General features: G+C 40.3%; 1 protein-coding gene across 3 annotated transcripts in view; it reads right to left on the minus strand.

Moving 5' to 3' along the window:
* The window catches only part of Dennd1a (DENN domain containing 1A), a 463,593-nt gene that overhangs the window by 138,863 nt on the left and 301,279 nt on the right, over nt 1-23,451 (minus strand). For all 3 annotated transcript variants that reach the window (XM_090330613.1, XM_090330611.1, XM_090330612.1), the window contains exon 12: nt 21,796-21,897. In XM_090330613.1, the coding sequence (XP_090186739.1) occupies nt 21,796-21,897 (102 nt within the window). The remainder of the gene's footprint in view (nt 1-21,795; nt 21,898-23,451) is intronic.

Below are 23,451 nucleotides of genomic sequence, written 5' to 3' on the forward strand. Positions count from 1 at the left end.
GCCACCACAGCACCTGGTGTGCACAAAACTATTTTAGCTGCTGAGGAAACCAGGCATGGACCTTGCTTTCATTCAGATGACAGAAAAAAAAATGCCCACATGACATTGTTTCTATGTATGACTGTTAACAGAATTTGCTAAAAATGCCAGAAGAGCCTTCTGAAGAGAATTAGAGTAAGAACTAAGAACTAAAGCACAACTTAGAGCCTTTAACTAGGCAAGAAGGGATAAGAACTGTGTGCTAAGTCTGGGAAGTAATGTGCAAAAACCCTGTGGTCAGGAGTTCAGAGACAGAAAGAACTGGGCTTCAGCAGAAAGGATGAGGGAGGAAGAAGGCTTAAGATGAAGCTAGAATGGTGGGTGGGGGGAGGGTAATGGGTACCAAGACATGTGAAAGGGTATCAATGTATGTGAATTAATGCACCGTCTATCTGGCAAATATCATGTAACCCTTTTATTAATTACAATAAAAAATATATATATATATATATAAAAAGATGAAGCTAGAAGGGGCAGGGAACAGAAGGGGTCTTCCTTTATTTTGAGAGATGGACAGCCAGTGGCTGCTCCCCAATACATGAGGAGTACAATTTAGGGAAGCCAATGCTGTAAAGGATTTAGATATGGCTGTATCTATGTTCTGACATTATTTTACAGATAACACTTTGGATAAGGCTTACGGATAAAACAGAAACCTATAAAAACATAAATCTGCAGTAGTAGATCCACCTTTTTCTTCAGTCTCCAGGTGTCTATGAGCTGATAAACATTAACTATCACTGACCTGGAATGGACTACACACACTAGAGAAATGGCCCATGGACATTACGTATTGCTACTAAGGAATTTCTTTATTTAGTTTGTTCATATCAGTGCTAGGAACTGAACCCAGGGCCTTCTGCATGCTAAGCAAGTACTTGACCACTGAGCTACACTCCCAGCCTCTATGGGGGAACTTAAAAACTTAGGCAGCTTATTGAGATATATTTCAACTATTACAAAAATTCATTCATTGAAAGTATATAGTTTTGAGTGATTTGAGTTCAGACAGTTACCACTACTACCTAACTCCAGAACATTTCAACATCCCCCAAGAAAAACACGTTTTTTAAAATTTTTTTTTAGAATTTATTAATGTTGATTTTTACATCATATTTTAAATGACAAGTTTAACAAACAAGTGTTCAAGGAGGGAATCTATTTACAATCACTGGGACTTAGTATTTAGAAGTTAATCAAAATTAGGCTAAGGGTTTGTATGTCATAGAAACATATTAATTTAAGAAATAAAACATGTCTATAGAGTCATAGGTTTTTATGTCTATATAGTTATGGAAAACCACATGTTTTTAAGTGTTACTCCCCACCAATTCTATCTTTTTTCCATATATTTTTATTGTAATTAATAGAAGGGTTACATTATATTCTCCAGATAGAAGGTGCATTACTTCACAAACATTGATAACCTTTCTCATGTCTTGGTCTCCATTTCCCTCCTCCCACCCCCACCCACCAATTCTATCTTATACTCCCCAAAGGCAGCTACTAATCTACTGCCCCTCTCTATGGACTTGCCCATCCTAGACATTCCATGTAAATGGACTCAAACAATATGGTCTAAAATGATTAATTTTTTTTACTGAACACAATACTCATAATAAGCTTTATCCATGGTGTAACATGTATGGGCATTTCATTTCTTTTTAAGGCCAAATAATATTGTACTGTTGCATCTGTAGCACACCTTATTTACTTGCTCATCAGTTTCTCTTTTGGGGAGATTATCAGGAATGCTGCCAAGAGGAGTCACTATAAACTTTTGTGCAGAATCAGCAGGCATCCTGAGGTGAGACCCCAAAGAGCAAAAACTGTCTGTTGTCAGATCTTGTGTATGATAAAGTAAGCTAAACGGCCAAGTAAAGTCCCAGGGTTCAGTGCTCAGTTAGCTACTAAAAGGGTTAGCCAAGTGTAGGGAGAACTCAAGTGCAGCTGCCACAGGATGTGTCACCCACACTGTAAACTAAGAGAAGCTCATGAGCAATGGGAACAAGCATGCGGCTACATACCCCATCACTGCACATAGGAGAGCTGCTGAACCCCAAGTTCCTCTGAAAGCCACAGACCTGTATCTCAGCCTTGTGGAGAGAACTGGTATACCTCACTTTCTGGCAGCCCGAACACCCCAGTGGTGAGAGCCGGAGGAGTGAATCAGACTGCTTAGCACATGGACACTCTAATGTCGACTTTCAACTTGAAATAAAAATGGGAAAAAGCAACAAGCTTTATTTAACAGTTAAAAAAACCTACTACCCACCCCCCAAATAATAAAAATCCTGCCCCACTTGATGACTAGGGTGACATTTCCATCCTTTGAAATGGTGCAAGCCACTGTCGCTCTTCTGGTTCCTCAAAGGCCTTGGGCCACCTGGGCCGCAGATTATTCCTCATTTAACCTTCCCTGGCCTTTCCCTTTCATTCAGAGGTGTTTAATTACCTTGGATTCACAAGCTGCACTTCAGGTGAGCCTCTCCTAATGGCCTCATTACCATTTTACACAAAGAAGTAGTCGCTGATTGTAAGTGAGCAAATAGGAGAGCGCCTTCCCATCTGAAACTAACCAAGTGGTCCTGGGCTCCTGACATCCTGTGACCACCTAGGCCAAGACTTCTGAAGACCTCCCTCATCCTGCCACACGGAGAAGCTTTTGTCTTGACCTGTCACCACTTCCAACTTTGAAACTGCAACTCTATGTGCATCTAATAGCTGGAGACAGCATTTGTCTTTTAAATAAAAGAGAGGGCAGAAAATGGGAGGCTTCACTAACCCACCATCATACATCTAAAGCTGAACTTGAACTCTGAGGCCTTCTGAAGGTGCTGATCACATCATTACATTGGGGCTCACCAATGGTACTTTGGGGGTGTTGGAAATGCTGGTGGGGGATGGCTTCCTCCGTTAATCAGGTGTCATAGGAGGAAGACCAAAAACAAAGGTAAGAGGGCACAAAATTGCATTTCATCAGCTCTCCTCTAAGGCTGCCCTCTGTTTCCTCTGTGTCTCATCTTTGTAACTACAGTGCCATCTTGCCAGCTCTTGGGTCAGATGTCAGAGTCTGTACTTCTCTACCTCGTCCACAACCATTCTCACATCTCATCAACGCCACCCACATGGCCCGAGTCTGCCCTTGCCTCCTGGTGTCCAGTGACCTTGGCCCTTTGAAGCCAAACTGGTGGTAGCATTCCCTAGGGTTCTCTGCTTTCACTTTCTCCTCAATGCTCTCTGCCCACAGTATTCTTCTACCAACCCTTTACTGGCCCATCTTCATCATCTCTCAGAGTAAGTTGTGCAGGCATTCCTCAGCTGGAATTCCTCCTACCTGCCCTGTGGAGCATTTACATTACGTTACTGAATTGTTCTCCAATTCAGCCCAGGCACATAGCATTAACTCTGCCAGAGTTGTCTTTAGCCCTTCCTTGTCCTGTCTATGGTCGTGCATTTACTGTTTGAAAGACCACCCAAGCATCCATCAATAGGGGCCCACAAACTATGTTATATCATATTCTCATGATGAACTGCTATGAAGCTGCTAGTGGCAATACACTAGAAACAAATATGGGAGAAAAAAAGTTCAGAAATACTCTCAAATGAGAAAAATGTTATTTCTACTATTATACCATACGATATATAACATGGATCACTTCAAACCTCATGTAAACATACATGCACTTAGTTAAAACCAGAGGAAGATGCTTTCACTTTTCATTTTATACACTTGATTGTGTTGATTATCCCTTATAAAAAAACATACGCTACTTCTATAATAAAAAATTAAAGTAAGATATTCTTCTTTAACAAATTACCCATTGCCTTAGGGTAAGAGAAAGAAGCAACCCAGATGTCTCCCCATTTGTGAAGACTCCTCTGACCTCTAAGCCAGATTCTTCCTCCCTCCAGCCACGTCCACCCCAAAAGGTTCTACTGTGAGCTGCAGAGTCTTACACCTATTCTGCAAGCCTGGAAGTTGGAGGCATGTGCTTGGCCCAGTGGAGACATTCCACACTTCCCCTGCTGAATGCAAGAACAAATGAACAAGTACTTTAACATCATGAAAGGCACTTCCAATAGTGGCTCCTTGCTTTGAGGAAAGTGTAAGATCACATTCTTTGATGATTAATCACTAGGGGAAACTAATCATAGCTGAAGAGAAGTAGATGCACATTTCTGTCTGCAGAAGTAATTGCTAAGACACAAGGAAAATGAACTTCTGGCTGATGCATGGGTAAAAGGGAACAAGTCAGCCACTGGACTTGGCAAGTAACAATAGACTAGGCACTGCCCCTTCTGTCCCTGCCTACACCCTGTGCCTCCCTTGGGCATGGATCATGCTTTCTCTCAGGTCTGTTGGCTTCCTCTGTGCCTCTATTGCTACTGGTTCCCTGCTATATATGGTTAAAGTCAAATTAGTCTAGATCTAGAAATCTGCGACCCCGTTTCCTACTATCTAAATCTTTTGAGCTTCAATTCCTTTGCTGGCAAATACAATATTGGCAATTAATGTACACTGTAAGGATTAAAAGACAGTGGATTTAAAGTGGGTAATAGATGTAACAGAGCTCTCAACTTTTTTGTTTTGCTATTAGTTCAGATTTTATCTCTCAGCAACAACAATCTTGGAGCCGAGCTGGGATCTCTTCCTCTATTTTCTTTCTGACCTAATCCATCTTTGCCCTGGATTATCTTCTGAAAACAAGAGTTTGAATCATGTTTCTTCCTGGGAACTTTTTACTGGCTCCCTACTGCTGATACAATAAAGTCCAGATTTCAAAGTCTTCTCTGAGCTTTGATTCAAGCTCCCTTTCAAACCCTGTCTTCTACTTGATATCTGAGGTCTTAAAACCTAATCCTAAACCCAGGATATATTTTTATTATATTCTCTAACAAAATCTTGCATACATATTTTAAAGTCTTTAACTTTCTATGAGGTCCTCTTTCAGAGGCAGCAGCCCATGAGCCTCTCACTGACATTGGATTTGCATGTCTGTATCTCCTAGTGCTGGAGATGAGCGGGGAACAGAGTTGGAGATGAATGAGGTGCAGCTCCTAAGCACTTGCAACAGCATTCCCACAAACCAGACATGAATGAGCTTACTACTGCCTCAAAGGGGCTTTCAGCATGCTATCATTTAGCTCTTTATATATGGGCAGATTACTTATCTTCCTCATCCTAAGAATGAAGGTAACCTTTGCAATACACAGTGGCACTCAAGAAGTGCAAGTTTATTTTATTTCTTCATTATTTGCTGTAACTCCTGGGAGAAGGAAGGATAAACATTAAGGATGACTTACTATTAAGTGTTGTATGTAAGACACTTTTCCATCAGTGCTGCTACTTAAGATATTTCAGTGTCTTCCCACTGCATCAAGATACAGATAAAAGTCCTAGCCAAACCTGGAAGGCCCCCTGATTCAATTACAGCCTTTTTCAGATGCAGGGATCTTGCATCGTGGCCTTTCTCCTATCCCAGCACCTTTGGATGGGCCACTTCTGGTTTGGAGGGTTTTTATCCATTACCATCCTCTTACCTAATACTCAGAAGTGCCCAACAGAACTTTCTGTGACAATGGGAAATAATCTATCTTCTGTCTGCTGCTGACCACTTGGAATGCATCTACTATGACTGAAGAACTGGAATTTTATTCTATTTTAATCAGTGTAAACTGAAATAGCCAGGTGTGGACACTGGCTACTATATTTGATTATGTAAGTCCTAAGTCAACTATTAGTTCTTTAGTTTCACCCCAGCTAGATTAAGCTGCCCTATCATATATCCTCACTGCATCTTTCCTTTATAGAGAAAGGCAATGTACATTTGATAATGAGGCAGCTCACGTCTGTATCTTCTAATTGACTAGTCCAGGAGGCTAGGGTTCCTGTCTACACTCCGTGAGCACAACACCTCAACCAGAGACATAGTTCTTCTACAAGGCCCTGCTCCTCTTCTGGGAGTTGTACTAACTACTGGAATTAGAGTTCAGTTTTTGTTGTTGAGAAATCATCCAGTAAGCAGCTGCAGGGCCTTTTCCTTTGGGACTAGGCAAGCTGATCAAGGCTTCCTTTCCTGAGCAAACTAGACACCAAGGCTTGTTTCCAATCCCCTGGGGGCTAGAGGGGCCAGTGACTTGTTCCTCCCCTCAGGATGCACAAACAAGACTCCTTTTACCCTTTTCATACTGGCAATGAAAAAGATGGCCCAGTGCATCTCCTATGTCTTTGTTAGTTCTTGCTTCAAATAGGAAGAAGTCTTAGTATGAAAGGCTCAACACACAAATTTTTCCCAGTAAAGGAACTCCTCAGGAGAAAAAAAAAAACCCACCACCACCACCACCACCACCACCACCACAACAGGAATTAATATGTATCAGACACTATACTAGCTACCAAATACCCTGTGTCAAGTGTTTGCTACTTGGCACTAGATGAGGATTTCAAAGCAACTGGACTGGGAAGGGCCTGATAACCCCTCTACCGAGATAAGGAAAGTAAGACTTAGCCTGTATCACACAGACATGGCAAGGTCAGAGGCTAAAGTCAAGCCTAAGCCTACCTTACTCCAGTTAGTGCTATTCCATTAACTCAGTGTTGCCAGGGTTTCTTAGACTAGCAAATTACATTCTCCCATGATACTGACTTATTTTTTTCCCCCGACTTAATATATCTCCATTATTGCTACCTCTCATTCCTTGCTTTTTTGTTTCTTTCTTTAGAACATGGCTGGACCTTGACCTCACTTGGCTTTAATTGCTTCTGCTGCATCCCATTTACCGCCACAAAGATCTTGGTTCTCTGTGGGAGAGTTGGGTTGTGCTAGTTATGCAGACCTCTGAGCCAGGGCTGGTGATGACCCTTGGGCTCTGTCTCTGCTCCCTCCATCTCTCCTGACAACTCAGGGCTACCTATGAGTTGGAAAGGTAGACAGTTCTAAGCAGCATTTTGTTAAAAGAAAGGATCAATTTTCATTATGTGAACGGCTGCTTCACTATGTTCCGTAATGGTATGGTTGCATATCCCAAGAACAAACTCTTAAATCCTTGGAATGACATTCTTGGGAGTAAAAAATAACAATCTTAAAACAAAACCCAAGTCCCATTTCCACTAGCCACTGAAGAACTGAGGAGGAGCCCTGGTTACTTGCATGTACTTCAGCTTGATCCCACACATTCTAAGAACCTCCACACTCAAAGGCAAACACACAGTAGCCAAGAATTTAGCAATTTTCCAATCATTTGTAAATTCACCTGCATCCAAATATCTTTTTCCCCCAGAATAAGCAAAATTGTCTATTTTTCCTATAAAACAATTTAGCTTTAAACTCTCCCTTTCTCTCTCTCTCTGCAGCTAGACTATCCTATGTAGCCTACAGAAGACTAGAAGTTCTGAGCCAAAATATGTGTTTATATTATTAGGTGGTCATTCAATGAAAACAGTATTTCTAACCAAATATATGTGTGTGTGCGTGTGTGCGTGCGTGAGTGTATGTGTGTGTGTGTGTGTGTGTGTGTGTGTGTGTGTGTGTACATGAATGCCTCTCTATGCCTGCATGGGAGCTATCTTTAAAGCAGGGTTTCCTCCCCATACTTCTGGCAGTTGAGGATTAAAGGTCAGATTTAAACTATCACCATGTTTCACAATGCAATCTGTGCAGTGCCGCGTAATGAAATGGTTCAGTAAAGGTGCTCGTGGAAATTCTTTTAATTAGGTCTAAGGCTTTTCAGTTGTCAACATGAATAAACCAAGAAGCATTCTCTTACAAACAGAATGCACAAAATGAAAATGTAAGTTACCTTTGAAAAAGCAGATGCACTTGTAAAAGGAAAGTTATACATGTTTTGTTCTTTCTTTTCTTTTTTTCTAACAACATAGCTTCCATTGATTTCCCCCCACAAATTACCAACATTTCTCAACAATAAACTGGACCACAAACCAGGAATAAAGGGAATGCTCTATTTCTAATGAACCAGGACATGACTTATTATAATGAAAAGTATTTAAAGACTAGAGTTAATCCTAACTAAACATGTTTATCAAGACCCAGGACTTTCTTCATGAGCAAAAGCTCTCTTTCCACTGAACTATAATTAATTCTAAAGATCAGCAGTTACCTCGGTGAGACATGATTGTCCTGTCACACATGCAAACCAAAAGACATCTACCAAAAATGATCCAGAGGGCCGGGAGTTTGGCCTAGTGGTAGAGTGCTTGCCTAGCATGCACGAAGATCCAGGTTCGATTCCTTGGTACCACATACTTAGAAAAAGCCAGAAGTGGTGCTGAGGCGCAAGTGGTAGAGTTCTAGCCTTAAGAAAAATCCAAGGACAGTCCTCAGGCCCTGAGCTTAAGCCCAGGACTGGCAAAAAAACAAAAATAATGATCCAGAGCCAGACATGGTGGCTCATGAGTGTAATCCTAGCTACTCAGGAGGCTGAGATCTGAAGGTCGCAGTTCAAAGCCAGCCCAGGCACTAAAAAGTCTGAGAGACTCTAATCTCCAATTAACCACCAGAAAACCAGAAGTGGCAATATGGCGCAAGGAGTAAGGCAGTAGCCTTGAGCTGAAGAGTTCAGGAACAATGCCCAGGCCCCAAAGTTGAAGTCTCATGACTGACAAAAAAAACCCTCAACCAACCAACCAACCAACCAACCAAACAAACAAAAAACCCCCAAAATCCAGAATGCACTTATGCATTTTTGCCCTTAGCACCAGGTCCAAGGCCTGGAAGATGAGCATACCCTGGTAAGAGCTTCTTAGCTTGCTTTTCAAAACTGTGTTGACCCACTTCACCATGTAGATTGAGAAATTGTAGTCATTAGCTCAGAGCTGAATAAGGAATGCAAATCCTTGAAATAAAATTGTGAGAAGATAGTGGTTTGCTTTGAGAAGATAGGCTGTATTTTCACTCTGATGGAAAAGCAAAATTCAACTATTCTAGTCACCACCAGGAGCTAGGATTTGGATAAATATAAAGATATTTACAAAAGCCACTTACTGGGAGAATTTACGTGGACTAGGGCAACTAAAAGAAAGCAACTTCAGCATGTTCAGGAAATCAATACCTTGAAGCTGCCTTAGGTTGTGGATACTTATATAGTTCTAGCGATCAGGAGGCTGAGGCAGAACAATCATGTGAAGCCAGGAACTTAACACCAGGCTGAGTAATGCAGCAAGTCCTAGGCTAGCCTGGGTACATTTCAAGAGAAAGTCAGGGGAGTGGGGGAAAGAAAACACCATGAACAATCAACTTCTAATGTATTATCAAGTAAATCCAGAGCATAAGAGTCTAACACTCCATGGTATTTACTCTGGATTCAGATAGAACTGAATTTGAATTCTGACTCACTTGCCAATTACTATCCAGATGCCTCTAAATAGGCTGCATAACTTCTTTACCAAGGGGATAAAGTACATGCATTCTCTATCTCTTTCTCTCTCCCTCCTCCCTCTCTCCCTCCTCTACCTACAGAACTGATACACAGATTAAACGTGAAGTTTTTTTTTCCCCCCTAAGCTCCTAGCACAGTACCTGGCACACAGTAGCCTTACTAGATGGCCCTTCTTTCACACTAGCTCAATTCGAAAGCCAAAACCATCCAAGCCCTATTTTAGCATAGGGAAGAATAATGGGTTTACAATTAACATTTTCTAGGGCATCAATTACTGAAATGTCACTCATTATGCTGAGCTTAGTGGATTTATTTAGTGACCCAAACTCAGTGTGTATTTGGGAGTTAATGAAGTGCTTGGTGTTTACAAAGATAAAAGCAGGATTTGTCTCAGCAACAAGCCTGGGCTGAATGGATATAGATTTCCGTGCTCAGGGAAGTGGCCAGGCCGGATCCATGGTGGATAACATGGATACATCCACACAGAGCAAGATATCTCCCAAGGGGATGTGGGCATCTCCACCTCCTCAGGGGAGAAAAAAAACAGGAAAGGGGGGGGTGGAAAGTGTGTATAATAGATGTGTTTCACAGTGTCCCTGCTGTGATGAACAACTTGATCCACTTACAGTTCCAAACACATGATGCATAAAAGAGCTGACAGAAATTCAATTCTAGCAAAGAAAAGCATCTGCTCTCTAGTGGGAACGGCCAAATATTAAGCAGTTTTAAGGCAGGGCAAAGACCTAGAGGAGCACACTTCATTATCTAGATAGCTAGAGTAAAGAAATGCAGAGGATTACAAACGAACGAAAAGGAGCCCAGATTCCAAGCATTAATTACCCAGAGTAAAATGATTCAAGTTAAATCTTTGTTACGACAAATATTAAACCCAGCTGTGTTTATGTAGCAGTTGTGAAAAAGAAGAGGAAAAAAAAAATCCGTGTACAATATCTGTGAGCTCTGCCAGTTAATTGAATTCGCTGGCAGCACTTCCTCCACCAGGAGCCAAACATCCTCAAAGATAAAATGTAGCTTTTAAACAGACCTGGGGAAAACGGAATCAAGAAATTTCAACCAATAAAACACAACTCTTTACTGGTATAAAAGTAAAGTAAAATTCAGTAATGAAAGGAAGGAAGTCTCTTAAACATTAACTGCATTCCAAAGCTCAGAGTTGTGCTTTACTGCTCAGAGCTCTTCTGATGTCCCACAGTGCTCCTGCCCCAGCATCTTTAATGAAGCCCCATAAACTCCCATAAACTCCTCGATTGTTGACAAATCATACACACACGTGTGCTCAGGGCAAAGGCTCATGGGATCCCGATGCTTCCCTTCCTGCAAAGAATGGAGGAAAGAGTGGACACAGGAGAGTGGCTCAATGCAGAACAGGCAGACAATTCCATAACTTAAGAGGGATGAGTGCTGACTGCACACTAGTCCTAGTGATACTGTTCATGTGAATTGTCCCCTAGCTCCAAGGCTAGTATCAACAGATTTGGGGTGGATATGAAGAACCGGAGAGACAGTCAACAAGTAAAATCCAACACTGGGTAGGATTCTCCGTCTTGGACTCATCACTGAGTAGAGCTAGTGACATCAGCCCTTTTCTTTGAGATCTTATTTCCTTCCCTATTGTTCCCAGTGCGAAGTCTAAATAAAGTTGTTTTTATGATCATACTCAATAGTTACTCCTGTCTATTTCTTTCACTTCTGTTCCTCCAGGTACATATCCTCTGTTCCAGCTATACAGTACTACTGTTCCCTGACTAGGTTAATTACACTCACACCTCCAGCCTCCATCCCACTTCCTGGTTGGGCTCAGCTCTCCCTTGGTCCACAAATGAGTAAGTCCCAATATAACTGAGCACACACCTAGAGACTTGAGCTGAAGGAATAAAGGATGAACAATCCCCATTCCTGAACCAGCTGTGAGTCTGCCCATTTTGGATGCTCTGACTAGGAATGTCTGGGGAACTTGAATTTCTTGTTTTAAATCAAGTTGAGGTATCATGCTCTGGACTATGCTCATTTACAGCATAGAAGACAGACTGGAAGTGAAGAAATGGGAATGAGAGTGACAGCTCAGCCTTTAATCAGTTCACCTTTTAATCAACCTGTGACCTCATGGATATTAAAACATGATATTTTAATCACCCCAGCAACCATTAAACCCAGCATAAAGCGTGACACAAAGTAGATGCTCAGGAAATATCGTCAAATGAATTCTAACAATGTATGCTGGCAGAAAAGCAAATCTGCAAGATCTGTTCCTTTGCTCCTGGGATATGGTGAGATATATCCAAAGCTGGAATAACGGTAAGCCCTTTCATTTCAATCTTTTTTTGGGGGGGGAGTAAGGGGTACTTGAGTATGAACTCAGAGCCTTGCACTTGCCAGGCTGACGCTCTACCTCTAGTGGCAGACATATCTGGGAAGGTGGCCAGCAATGCCCAAGCCCTTGGAATCTGGATTTTTTTTTTTTTTAAGAAATGTAGCATGAAGAAACTCCAGCTATAGCTTGAGATAAACAGCCTTTAGATCAATAAAAGGTGGAATATTCTTGCTATATTTCTTCAAAGTCCACTGCTAGGGAACAATGCAAAATTGTCAGTGAAAACAATACATTTGCAAGTTTCACAGAGACCAGCGAAGTAGAAGGCATTAACCTTACCAACCTCCCCCCACCACTTTGTTCAGGGTGGAAAAACCGAACTGAGACAAGATTATAGACTCTGATACTAAATTGCCTAGGCAGCTAGCAAAAAGCTAGAGCTGCCTGCTCCAAAGCTACCCTTTGGCCATGTTCATAAATCATATGAAATCAGCAGAGTTGTTCTGAAAGCTATTCAATATTGGAACCTTTCTTAAAGTTAATTTCTAAAGGCTCTTATTTTTTTATAATTAATTTTATTAAGTCACAGCTTATTTTCCATAGAATACATGCATTTTAAAAGTATGGTCTTTGAATTGGCACTGTGGCTCAAGTAGTAGAGTGCTAGCCTTGAGTCAAAGGGCTCAGAGATAGCACCCAGGCCCAGAGTTCAAGCCCCACAACTGACCCCCCGCCCCCAAAAAAAGTATGGTCTGATGAGTTTTGATAATGCACACATACATATAACTACTACCATAATCAAGAGACAGAATGCTATCTTTACCCCAAAGGGGTGGGTTGATACAGTAAGGCCTGACCTTAATCACCATAGCCTAGGCAATAAGCTGCTGACAGGCTACTTCCTCTAGACTAGCTTTCTTTATCCTACAATTTATATAAACTAAATAATATACTACATCTTTTTGTATCTGGTTTCTTTTTGCTCAGTGTAAGATATTTAATATTAGTCCTATGGTAAGTACATGCTTAAGATGTATGTTTGTAAGGAATTGTCAGTCTTGTATTTTAACCACATCAATAAACCATAGTAGTGCTACATTACGGTATTAATTTGTACCTTCTGCCTAATGATGCTGATGCTGAGCAGTTTTCCATGTGCTTGGTTAGATACTCTTGTTACTGAGTTTTAGGGAATTCCTTACCTATTTTAGGTAAGAATAATTTCTTAGATGTAATTAAGAATACTTTCATAGAGTGTAGCTTATCTCTTCACTTCTAGAAAGGATGTCTTGTAAAGAAAGTAAGGTTTTACATTTTTGATGTCAAATTTATTACATTTTCTTTTATAATTCAAGCTTTAGGTAACCTATGTAATACCTCTGCCTACTCTAAAGTCATGAAATTCTCTTATGTTTTTCCTAGATGTTTTATAGTTTTATAGTTTAGGTCTATAATCTATTTAAGCTAATATTCACATGAGGTAAAAAGTCAAGGTTCATTTTCTTCATATTGACAACTAGTTATCTCAGCCATTTGCAAAAGGGGGTGGGGAAACTAACTTTTCTTTGTCAAATTACTTTGGCATATTTGTTGAAAATCAATTGTCTGCTTATGCATAGGTCTAATCCTGGACCCTTTATTTTGGTCAATTGATTTGAAAGTCTATCTACACTATCTTGATTACTATAATTTTATAGTAAGTGGTGAAAGCAGGTAATATAAGTCCTACAACTTCAGTTTTCTTTTTCAGTGTTGTTTTGGCTATTCTAGTTCTTTCGCATATTCATATACATTTTAAAACCAGCTTGTCAAGTTTTTTTTAAAAAGCCATCTGGAATTTGGGTTGGGATTATATTGAATCTATAGATCAATTTAGGGAAAATTAACATCTTAAAAATATTGCGTAAAAAATATTTAGTTTTCCAATCCAAAATATGGAATATCTTTCCATTTATTTAGGTCTTTCAACTTTTTTCTCAAATGTTTTATATCTTGCAGCACACACACTTTACACATTAAAAAAATTTATTCCTAAGTGTTTTGTGTTTTCCACGCTATTTTAAATGGTTCGTAAAAATCTCATTTTCAATTGCTCTTTACAAGTGTATAGAAATAAGTTCAAATTCTATCTAGTGACCTTATTCTACACCCTGATTACATTTATTTGTGGGACTTTTTAAGGTTTTCTATGTACATGATTGTGTTGTCTGTATAAAGGCAATTTTATTTACTTCATTCTAATCCTCAGGGCTTTTCTTTCCAGTCTTAGTGAGCTGGTTAGAGCCTCCAGTGCAATGCTGAATAGGAATGGGAAGAATAGAATCCTTTTTTGGTTCTGTTCCTCAGGGAAAAGCAATCAGTCTTTCTCCATTAGGTATGATGTGAATGCTAAGACCTTCCTAGATGGTTCTATCCCGATGAGGATTCCCAGGTTGCTAAAAGCTTTTGATGAATAGGTATTGAATTTTTCCTAAACATTTTTTTCCTTGCATCAGTCTTAATATAGCTTTCTTTTATTAGGCTGTTGTTATGGCAAATTGCATAGATTTACTGATTTTCAAATATCTAACCAATGTGCACTCACTCCATCCTGGAGCATTATCCTCTTTATATATTGCTGGATTCAATTTGCTAATATCTTGTTAAAGACTTTTGCATCTGCATTTATGAGCCATGTTAGTCTGTAGTTTAATTTTCTTATAAATTCTTTGCCTGGTTTTCATCTCAGGGTAATGCTGACCTCATGAAAAAAGTTAGGCAATGTTCCTATGCTAAGCTTGTAATACAAGCTTAAATGTATGCTGAATTAACCTGTGAGGCTATTTGGGCCTAGGATTTTCTTTGTGAGAAAGTTTTAATTACAAATTTAAAAAATTTTAATAGAAATACTGGCATTAAAATTTTTTTTCTTCAGTCACTTTCTATTATTTTTGATTTGATGAAATCTGGTCATTTCATTTAATTTTTCAAAATTATAGGCATAAGGCTATTCATAATAATCTTACTTCCTGCTTTTTCTTTTAAAAACCTTTAAATTTTAGAACACTTAAGACTTGTGAAGACAGTACAAAGGGTATCTATACACATCTCACTTAATATTTTCTCCGTAGTACATTGTACATGCCACTGGAAATTTATCAAAACTAAGAAACAGATGTTGGTAGATTATTATTAAGTAAACTCCAGATTTTATGATTACTCTAGTTTTTCTACTAATTCACTCTCTCCCTCTCCCCCTCAGCAGTAATGTGACTTGAACTCAGGGTCTCTAGATTGTCATCCACTCCCCTAGCTCTCTGTTCATGTTCCTTGTCTACCTCAGGATCCAATTCAGTTCCCATATTGCATTTTGTTGTATTAGTTTCCTCTGGCCTATGACTATTTTTCAGTCTTCGTTTTATGACTGAAGTGCTGGTTAGGTATTTTGTAGCGTTTCCAAATTTGAAACTTTATATAAAATTTCTAGCATGATTAGAAGAGGCTTTGGAAACAGTGCTCAAGGGGTGGAAGTAGCCTTCTCAATACACTACCTCAGAGATCCAATGATAGCCACAGGACACTACTGACAATGCTAAACTTGTAGATTTCTCCTCTAAACTGCTTATCTTTTCCTTTACACACTCTTTTTTTCCCGTTAAGCAGTAAATCACCAAGTGCAGCCACACCAAAGTGTAAATACTTTCAAGAAAAGTATTTACAGATACTATTTGAAATTTCTCTATAAGGAAAGTGCCTCTTTTCCCCACTAACTTTTGGGTAGTGATTTCCTTTTCTAATTCTTTTACCTTATCTATCTGGCTCATATAAAATTGGATCTTATTTTTGTAGGTAGTACTAGGGCTTAAAACTCAGGGCTTTGTGCTTGCTAGGCTGATATTCTATCATTTGGACCACTCTTTTGTTTGTTGTTTTCCAGATAGTCTCACAAACTGTTCTGCATGAGCTGGCTTAGAACTTTGATCCCTCTGCTCTCAATCTCCTAAGTAGCTAGGATTATAAGCATGAGCCGCCAGCACCTGGCTGGGTCCTCCTGCTTTTTTATATGATATAATTGAAGTATTTAGATGATATATGTTAAATGTAGCAATCAATATAGTTAAAAATCCATCACCTATTGCTCCTGTGAGGTTCCTTTGTTCTTTAGCAAGAAAACCTTTTTTTTTTCTTTTTTAAAATTTGGTTTACATTAGTTTTACAGAAAGGGGATTTTATTGTTATATCTCCACATATGTTTACACTGTATTCCAATCAATTTCACCTTCTCTATTGGAAACTCTTTTGAACCTTCAGTATCGATGTGTTAGCTATATATTTGTCTCCCCCCGACTGTTTTTTCTCAGGTTAACAATATATACCTTTCATTAAATACCTCTACCTTTAGACAATATTACAGCAGTTTATACAGTGTGAGAACCTGTAAACAGCATGCTTCTATTTTCCATCTCCACTATGTCCTTTGTACTGCTGTGCTCATATTTTATTTCTATTTGCGTAATAATACAAAATAATTTGGCATTATTTTCACTTTATTCAATTTACCTCTTACAGAAATTCAGAATGAGAAAATAAATTCCTCACATTTAGCTATGTACTTACTGTTTCTGGTTCTCTATATTTTAAGTGTCCCTATTTTTACCCCACACCTGAACAATTCCATTGTATTTCTTATTGCCCAGATCTGCTGACAATTATTTCTCTCATTTTTTTGTTCGCCTGAAAAAATTCCAAAGTTTGCTTTCATTTGTAAAGCATATTTTCAGTGGATTTAGAATTTCAGTTTAACAAAAAGTTTCTTTCCTTCCTTTAAAATATCACTCCATTACCTTTTGGATTACATAGTTTCTGACATGATTTCTGCTTATAATCACTTCTATCCTACAATATCATTTTTTCCCTAATTTTACACTTCTCTCTTTATCTCTGGTTTTGAGCAATTATCACAATGTCCTCATATGCTTTTGCTTGGCATTATCTTTGGGTTCAAGGAGCTTCTCAGAACTCCCTTCCTTTTCCTTTCTCTTCCTCCTTCCACTGACCCCTTACTCCTCCTCCCTTCTTCTCCTATTTCCTCCTCCGCCCTCTGCTTTTTTTTTTTTTTTTTTTTTTTTGCCAATACTAGGGCTTTAACTCAGACCCTTGTGCCTTTGTTCAGCTTATTTTGCTCATATCTGGTACTCAACCACATGAGCCATGTCTGTGCCTGATATTTTCCTGTTAACCTGAGGTGGTCTCAAATTTCTTCCTGGGCTGGCTTGAAACTGAGTCTCAGCTCTAAGCCTTCTGAGTAGTTAAGGATTATAGGTGTGAGTCATTAGTGACTGGCGGCGCCATTTTCCGGTGTCTGAATATATCATTTTGAACAAATTAAAAATTGGCTATAATTTGGAGGATCATTGTTCTAGGTTAGCCTGAGTAGAAAAGTCTGAGACTCCATCTCAACAGAAGTAGCTTGACATGGTAGTATGCACTACCTATCATCCTAGCTTTGACAAGAAACCTAACAGGTGGTACCTGCTGGGTAGGAAGTGTAAACTGGGTGCTGGTGGGTCACACTTATAATCTTAGCTACTCAGGAGGCTGAGATCTGAGGATTATGGCTTGAAGCTGGATCAGGCACTAAAGACTAAGACTTATCTCCAATACCTAGAAAAAGCTGGAAGTGGTATTGTGGTTCAAATAGTAGAGTGCTAGCATTGAGCACAAAGAGGTTCAGGCATAGCACCCAGGCCCTGAGTTTAAGCCCCAGGACTGGCATAAAAATAAATACATATGGAAGTGGAGCTGTGGCTCAAGTGGTAGAACACTAGCCTTGAGCTAAAGAGCTCAGGGACAATGCCCAGGCCCAGAGTTCAAGCCCCATCACTGATCAGAAACAACAACAACAAAAAAACAAACAAAAACAAAAGAAAAACACATACATACATGTATACATGCAAAAAAAGGGCTACAGATGTGGCTCAGTGGCAAAGTACGTGTATCACAAAGCATGAAACACTGAGTTCAGCCCCAGTACTGCTTAAAGAAAATTTAGCTATAGGGTCGGGATCATGGCCTAGTAGACGAGTGCTTGCCTAGCAAGCTTGAAGACTTGGGTTCTATTCCTCAGTACAACATATATAGAAAAAAGCCAGAAGTGGTACTGTGGCTCAAGTGTTAACCTTGAGAAAGCCCAAGGACAGTGCTCAGGCCCTGAGCGCAAGCCCCAGGACTAGCCAAAAGAAAAAAGAAAATTTAGCTATAATCTTTTTAACTTTATGCATTTTTCTACTTTGTATGACTTCTCAAATTCCAACTGCAGGCATGTCAGTCTTTTGAATGTTGTAGTACCAGTCACTGAGGTTCTGTTAATTTTTACTAAGCTTTTCATGTTAATCTCTACTATTATGTCTTCAAGTTCATTTAACTTTTATTCTATAGTATCTCATTTCTCTTCACTTTAGACTGACTTTCTTTAATCGACATTCTACATCTAGAAGTTCCCTTCATTCTTTCATGTCTTCCATTTCTCTCACTACAGTCTTCCTTTAGATCCACAGACATAATTATGATCTTTTGATCTGTTTTAAGGTTCTTGTCCTCCAGTTTTATGCTATTTGTTATCTCTGTGTTTATTGACTGACTTTCCTCTTGCTTTATGCCACATTCTTGATTCCTTTTTTTTTCCCCAGTCCTGGGGCTTGACCTCACGGCCTGAACACCATTCTTGGGCTTTCCTCAAGGCCAGTGCTCTACCACTTGAGCCACAGTACCACTTCCGGCTTTTTTCAGTGTATGTGGTACTGAGGAATCAAACCCAGGTTGTTGTGCATGCTAGGCAAGCACTCTATCACTAGGCCAAACTCCCAGCCCCACGTTTTAGATTTTTGAACTTAAAGGCCTGGCATTGGCTTAGCTGCTTGCTCATGGTTGGTATTCTACCACTTGAGCCAGTTCTAGTCCAGCTCTTTACTACTTAATTGTAGGCAGAAAATAATGGACTTTTCTGCCTAGGCTGGCTTTGAATCTTAGCCTCCATGACCCACAAGCACCTAGTCTATTTTTCTTTTTCTTTCCTTCTTTTCCTTTCCTCCCCTCCTCCCCATCCCTCTTTCCTTCCTTTTTGGTAGTCATGGGGCTTAAACTCAGAGCCTGATGCTATCCATGAGCTTTTCTGCTCAGAGCCAAAACTCTACCACCTTGAGCCACAGCTCCACTTCCAGTATTTAAGTGGTTAATTGGAGATCAGAGTCTCATGAATTTTGGCTGCCTAGACTGGCTCTGAATCTCTATCCTTAGAATTTAGCCCCCTGAGTAGCTAGGATTATAGGCATAAGCCACCAGTGGCTATCTTGCTTTTCTTAAGTAGGATGTTATTAGGACATGATGGTATACTCTTGTAATTCAAGCACTCCAGAAGCTGAGGCAGATGGATTGTGAGTTTGAGGCCAGCCTGGGCTTACAGCAAGATCCTGCTTCAAAACACCAAATAAAGTAAAATAACATAAATAGGATGCTAGTTATTTTGATGTTAGATTGATATATGCAACATTTTGTTGTTTTCTTGTACCCCTAAAGTCTTCTCTCATGTTTCTCAAGGCTTCATTTTTATATTTTGTTGAGTATAATGTTTACTTGAGAGTTAATTAAGACTAAGTCATAGTTTCCTGAGTCTCTGGTGTTGATACTCAGTGATCATCCATGGTCTCTTTACTCTATATGTCAGAAGTAGGTTACTAAGCCTGCATGAGCTCTGGGAACCATTGATAGCACAGATTTCTGTCAGGGGTTTCAACCTTCATCCTTCACAGATTCTGACAGATCAGTTTTCAGTAGATCAGTCAGCCCAGATTCCTTCTGCTGAGCAGCAATCTCCTGTCTGGTACTCTCACTTCACAGACTCAAATCATTTCTCTCTCAAACTCAGATCTTCAACTTTCAAATCAGCAAGACTGCTTTCCTTTGCTGGGGCTCTTACTCCTGGAATTAACATCTGGGAAATGCCACAAGGCAGAAAGCTAGGAGGATGGTAAGCCTTATCTTACTCTCTCCCTTCACTCAGGAGCTTATATAATTTTGCTCTAAAAGGACTTGGTGAGTAAGGAAGTCAGAACTCTACAGGTCTTTCTGATTCTAAAGCTGATTTGCTTTGAATTTATAAGGCAATGATTAGTCACAGAAGGATGTCTTTCTTTCTTTCTTTCTTTTTTGTGGGTCACAGGGCTTGAGCTCTTCAGCTCAAGGCTATCACCCTACCTCTGGGCCTGGGAGTTGTCCCTGGGCTCTTCAGCTCAAGGTTATCATCCTACCCTTGAGCTTAAGCTCCACTTCGCATTTTCTAGAGGTTAAGAAGAGTCTCAGGTCCTTTTGTGCCCCGCCCCCAGCTTTGAACCTTGATCCTCAGATCTCAGCCTCCTGAGAAGCTAGGATTACAGGCATGAGCCACCATGCCTAGCACAGAAGGATTTCTTGTTTTTAAATTCTTTTAGATTAAGTTCATTGGTTAGACATATATATATATATATATATTTTTTTTTTTTTTTTGAGACCAAGTGTTAGATGGCCTCAGATTCACTATGTTGGCCTTAAATTTATGGTCATCTGACCTCAGTCTCCCAAGTACTGGTTTACAGGTATGCACCACTATTCCCTGCATAAAAGGAGCAGTCCCAAGTAGGAGGGGAAAGTAATGTATGTTTCTAGAAAGGTAATTGGAAGGAAGTCCAGATTAGCCATTTGGAACAATGCAGGAAAGTAAAAATGAGTATGAAGTGGGTGGTATTTAGGAAGAGGGATGAGAGTGTGTGAATGACAAAACAATTTACAAGTAGAATCTGGAAGTGGCTCTGTGGCTCAAGGGTTAGGGCTCTGGCCTTGAGCTGAAGAACTCAGGGACAACGCCCAGGCCCAGAGGTAAACTCAGGCTGAGAGTTCAAGTCCCATGAACACACACACACACACACACACACACAAAAGAAAAAAGAAGAAGAAGAAGAAGAAGAAGAAGAAGAAGAAGAAGAAGAAGAAGAAGGAAGAAGAAGAAGAAGAAGAAGAAGAAGAAGAAGAAGAAGAAGAAGAAGAAGAAGAAGAAGAAGGGAGTCTAAGGTCAACTCTAAACACTAAAATTACCAAATCCTGAGCCAAATACATAGACACAAATGTGTAGGATAGGATTTCTCCTTCTGAATACTTGCAACTCATGTAGCATTACAGTCAAATCTGATTTCCACTGAAACATAGTAAGATCCTCAGGTACAATATGGCGAGTGTTCCATGCTAGAAATTCCTGCTGTAGTCAGTGCAGAAAGAAGGACACTTGCCCAAGTGGGGACTGCCAGGACCTGGAAGGCATCAATGGTCCCGTCAGCTTTTCTATAAGTATCAATAACAATTTTAGTTTTAAAATGAACAAGTGGCCAGCACCAGTGGCTCATGTCTATAATTCTAACTATTCAGGAGGCTGATAGCTGAGAATCAGAGTCTAAGGTCAGCCTAGGCAGAAAAGTCTGGGAGACTCTTATCTCTAAGTAGCAAGCAAAAAGCTGGAAGTGGAGGTGTGGCTCAAATGATAGAATGTCAGCATTGAGAGGAAAAAGCTAAGGGCCCAAGGTCAAGCCTCAGTACTGGCACAAAAACAAATGACCAAGTGCAGGTGCCATTTGTCAGATACTGCACTATGCCAGCATTGTTGACATCACCAAACTATTCCCCACCAAACAATTCTAAGAAAAGTCTTTCTACAGTTAAAGTGAAAAAGTGAAATGCAGAGAGGGTTAAAAACAAAAACAGCAACAAATAAAAAAACCTGCTAAAACTATTCTGCTTCTCTGAGACCACCTCACTGGTCATTTAAAAGGTGATTGGACTTGCCATGAGCAGGAAACCCCCACCATCAAGATATTTCCTTTGTTAACATCACGAAATGATAGCCCAGGGCCACTAAGGCTGTGCCAACAGCTGTCCCTCCTACTCCCCCAGCTCCAAAGTCAGGTTCATTTCCATGGCACGAGCACACACGAGTCAGAACCTGCCAAGAGCTCAATACCCACCACATCATTTGGGAGGCTCTGGAGGTCATCAAAGGGTGTTTCCAGGGTGTTGGTGTCCACATTCAGGATCACAACATCATCTAGTGCCATGCTTCTGACTTTCTGTAAGCAAAAATTCAGAGAAGAAAATCACTGAAATGCCATCAGAAGACACATATTTCCCCTTGGCTTCTGGGGTATGTGGAAAGACTAGGGAAGCAACCGACACTGGGTAAGGACTAGTGGCAATCCCAATGAGGAGTCACATTTGCTGCTCATGTAACTCCCATAAAACCTTGTGAGCTTCTATGGTCACCCCAGGTCCCATGTTACAGAGGCTAAATTACATGCCCCAGATCACACTGCTTCATGTTAAGAACCAGCTTAAGCCAGGCACCAGTGGCTCACACCTGCAATCTTAGCTACTCAGGAGGCTGAGATCTGGAGAACCACAAAAATAAGCCAGCTCAGGCAGGAATGTCTGCAAGACACAATTTCCAGTTAACCAGCCAGAATCTCTGGGTTGGCTTAAGTAGTAAAGCATCAGCAGTGAGTAATCAAATCCAGGGTGAAACACTGAGATCAACCCTCAGTACCAGAAAAAAAAAAAAAAAGCTATCTTACACCTATCAATGTTTTCTTTCTACATACATATCACTAGTATTAGCTGATGTTCTAACTCTAACCTCTAGAACAGAATATGATACCTCAATAAATATTCTGAGGTTTTTCCCAGATGGAGGTTGGAACCATTTTAATCCTCCTTTAGCTGAAAAAACAGTCCCAGGAACCCTTCTGATTCCTCCAGACTACAAACTTATGAATCAACTAGTAAACATCTACTACATGCTCACCACAGGGCAAGGACTACAGAGGAGGAACAGCTCTCAATTTATGAGTTAATTCTCCCCTCAGCCTGGTTTGCAGGCTAAGAGGCTTATATTAAGCAAATGGGAGGGAGTTGGAAGTAATATAAACACTGAGTATTATACTGCACGTATGTTTTACAAAGCACAATTATGATTTCACGGGAAAATGTTAAGACTCACAGTGGATCGTCAGGGCTCTTCTGCTGTCTCTACTGCAACCTAGCAAGCTAAATGTTTTTCAACACACTAGCAGGAAGTTACACAAAATACACCGGTGACCACCATCTCTCCCCCTTATGATACACTTCCCAAACCAAAGGCTTGCCAGGAGGATGCTTTCCTTTCCAGTGAGATGGAGGTGATATAACACCATTTCTATTTCAGAGACGAGAAACAGAGGCTCCCAGAAATATGATATCTTGCCTGACTTTTATGTCTGCTAACTAGCTTCTTCAGCTGTGAGGTTGTGAAGCTCACCCTTCTTCCCCTCACATCCTTCTGACTACTCCCAGGATCAGAGGCCCTAGGAGCACAGTGCTGGGCACACAGTAGGACTTAATGGTATTATTATTTACTTCAAACACACCCAACAGTAACAGCCAGTCTGAAGAGCTGCAGTGGCAGTGCCATGTGATGGCTTGGTGGTGATGGTTAGGCTCTAACCACAAAGGCTGAGGAAAAGTCACATAGAACCAGAGCTATAGCAAAGACACCAGAGTAAGCTAAGGGCCCCTCTACCTTTGCATTACCTGCCTTGCCTCACCTGGCCTTCCAAATGGCCCCAAACAGAAAGAATTGGAATTGGAAG

Source organism: Megascapheus bottae, chromosome 3 (genome assembly GCF_031878675.1).
Source record: "Megascapheus bottae isolate mThoBot1 chromosome 3, mThoBot2.hap1, whole genome shotgun sequence".
Classification (NCBI taxonomy): Eukaryota; Metazoa; Chordata; class Mammalia; order Rodentia; family Geomyidae; genus Megascapheus; species Megascapheus bottae.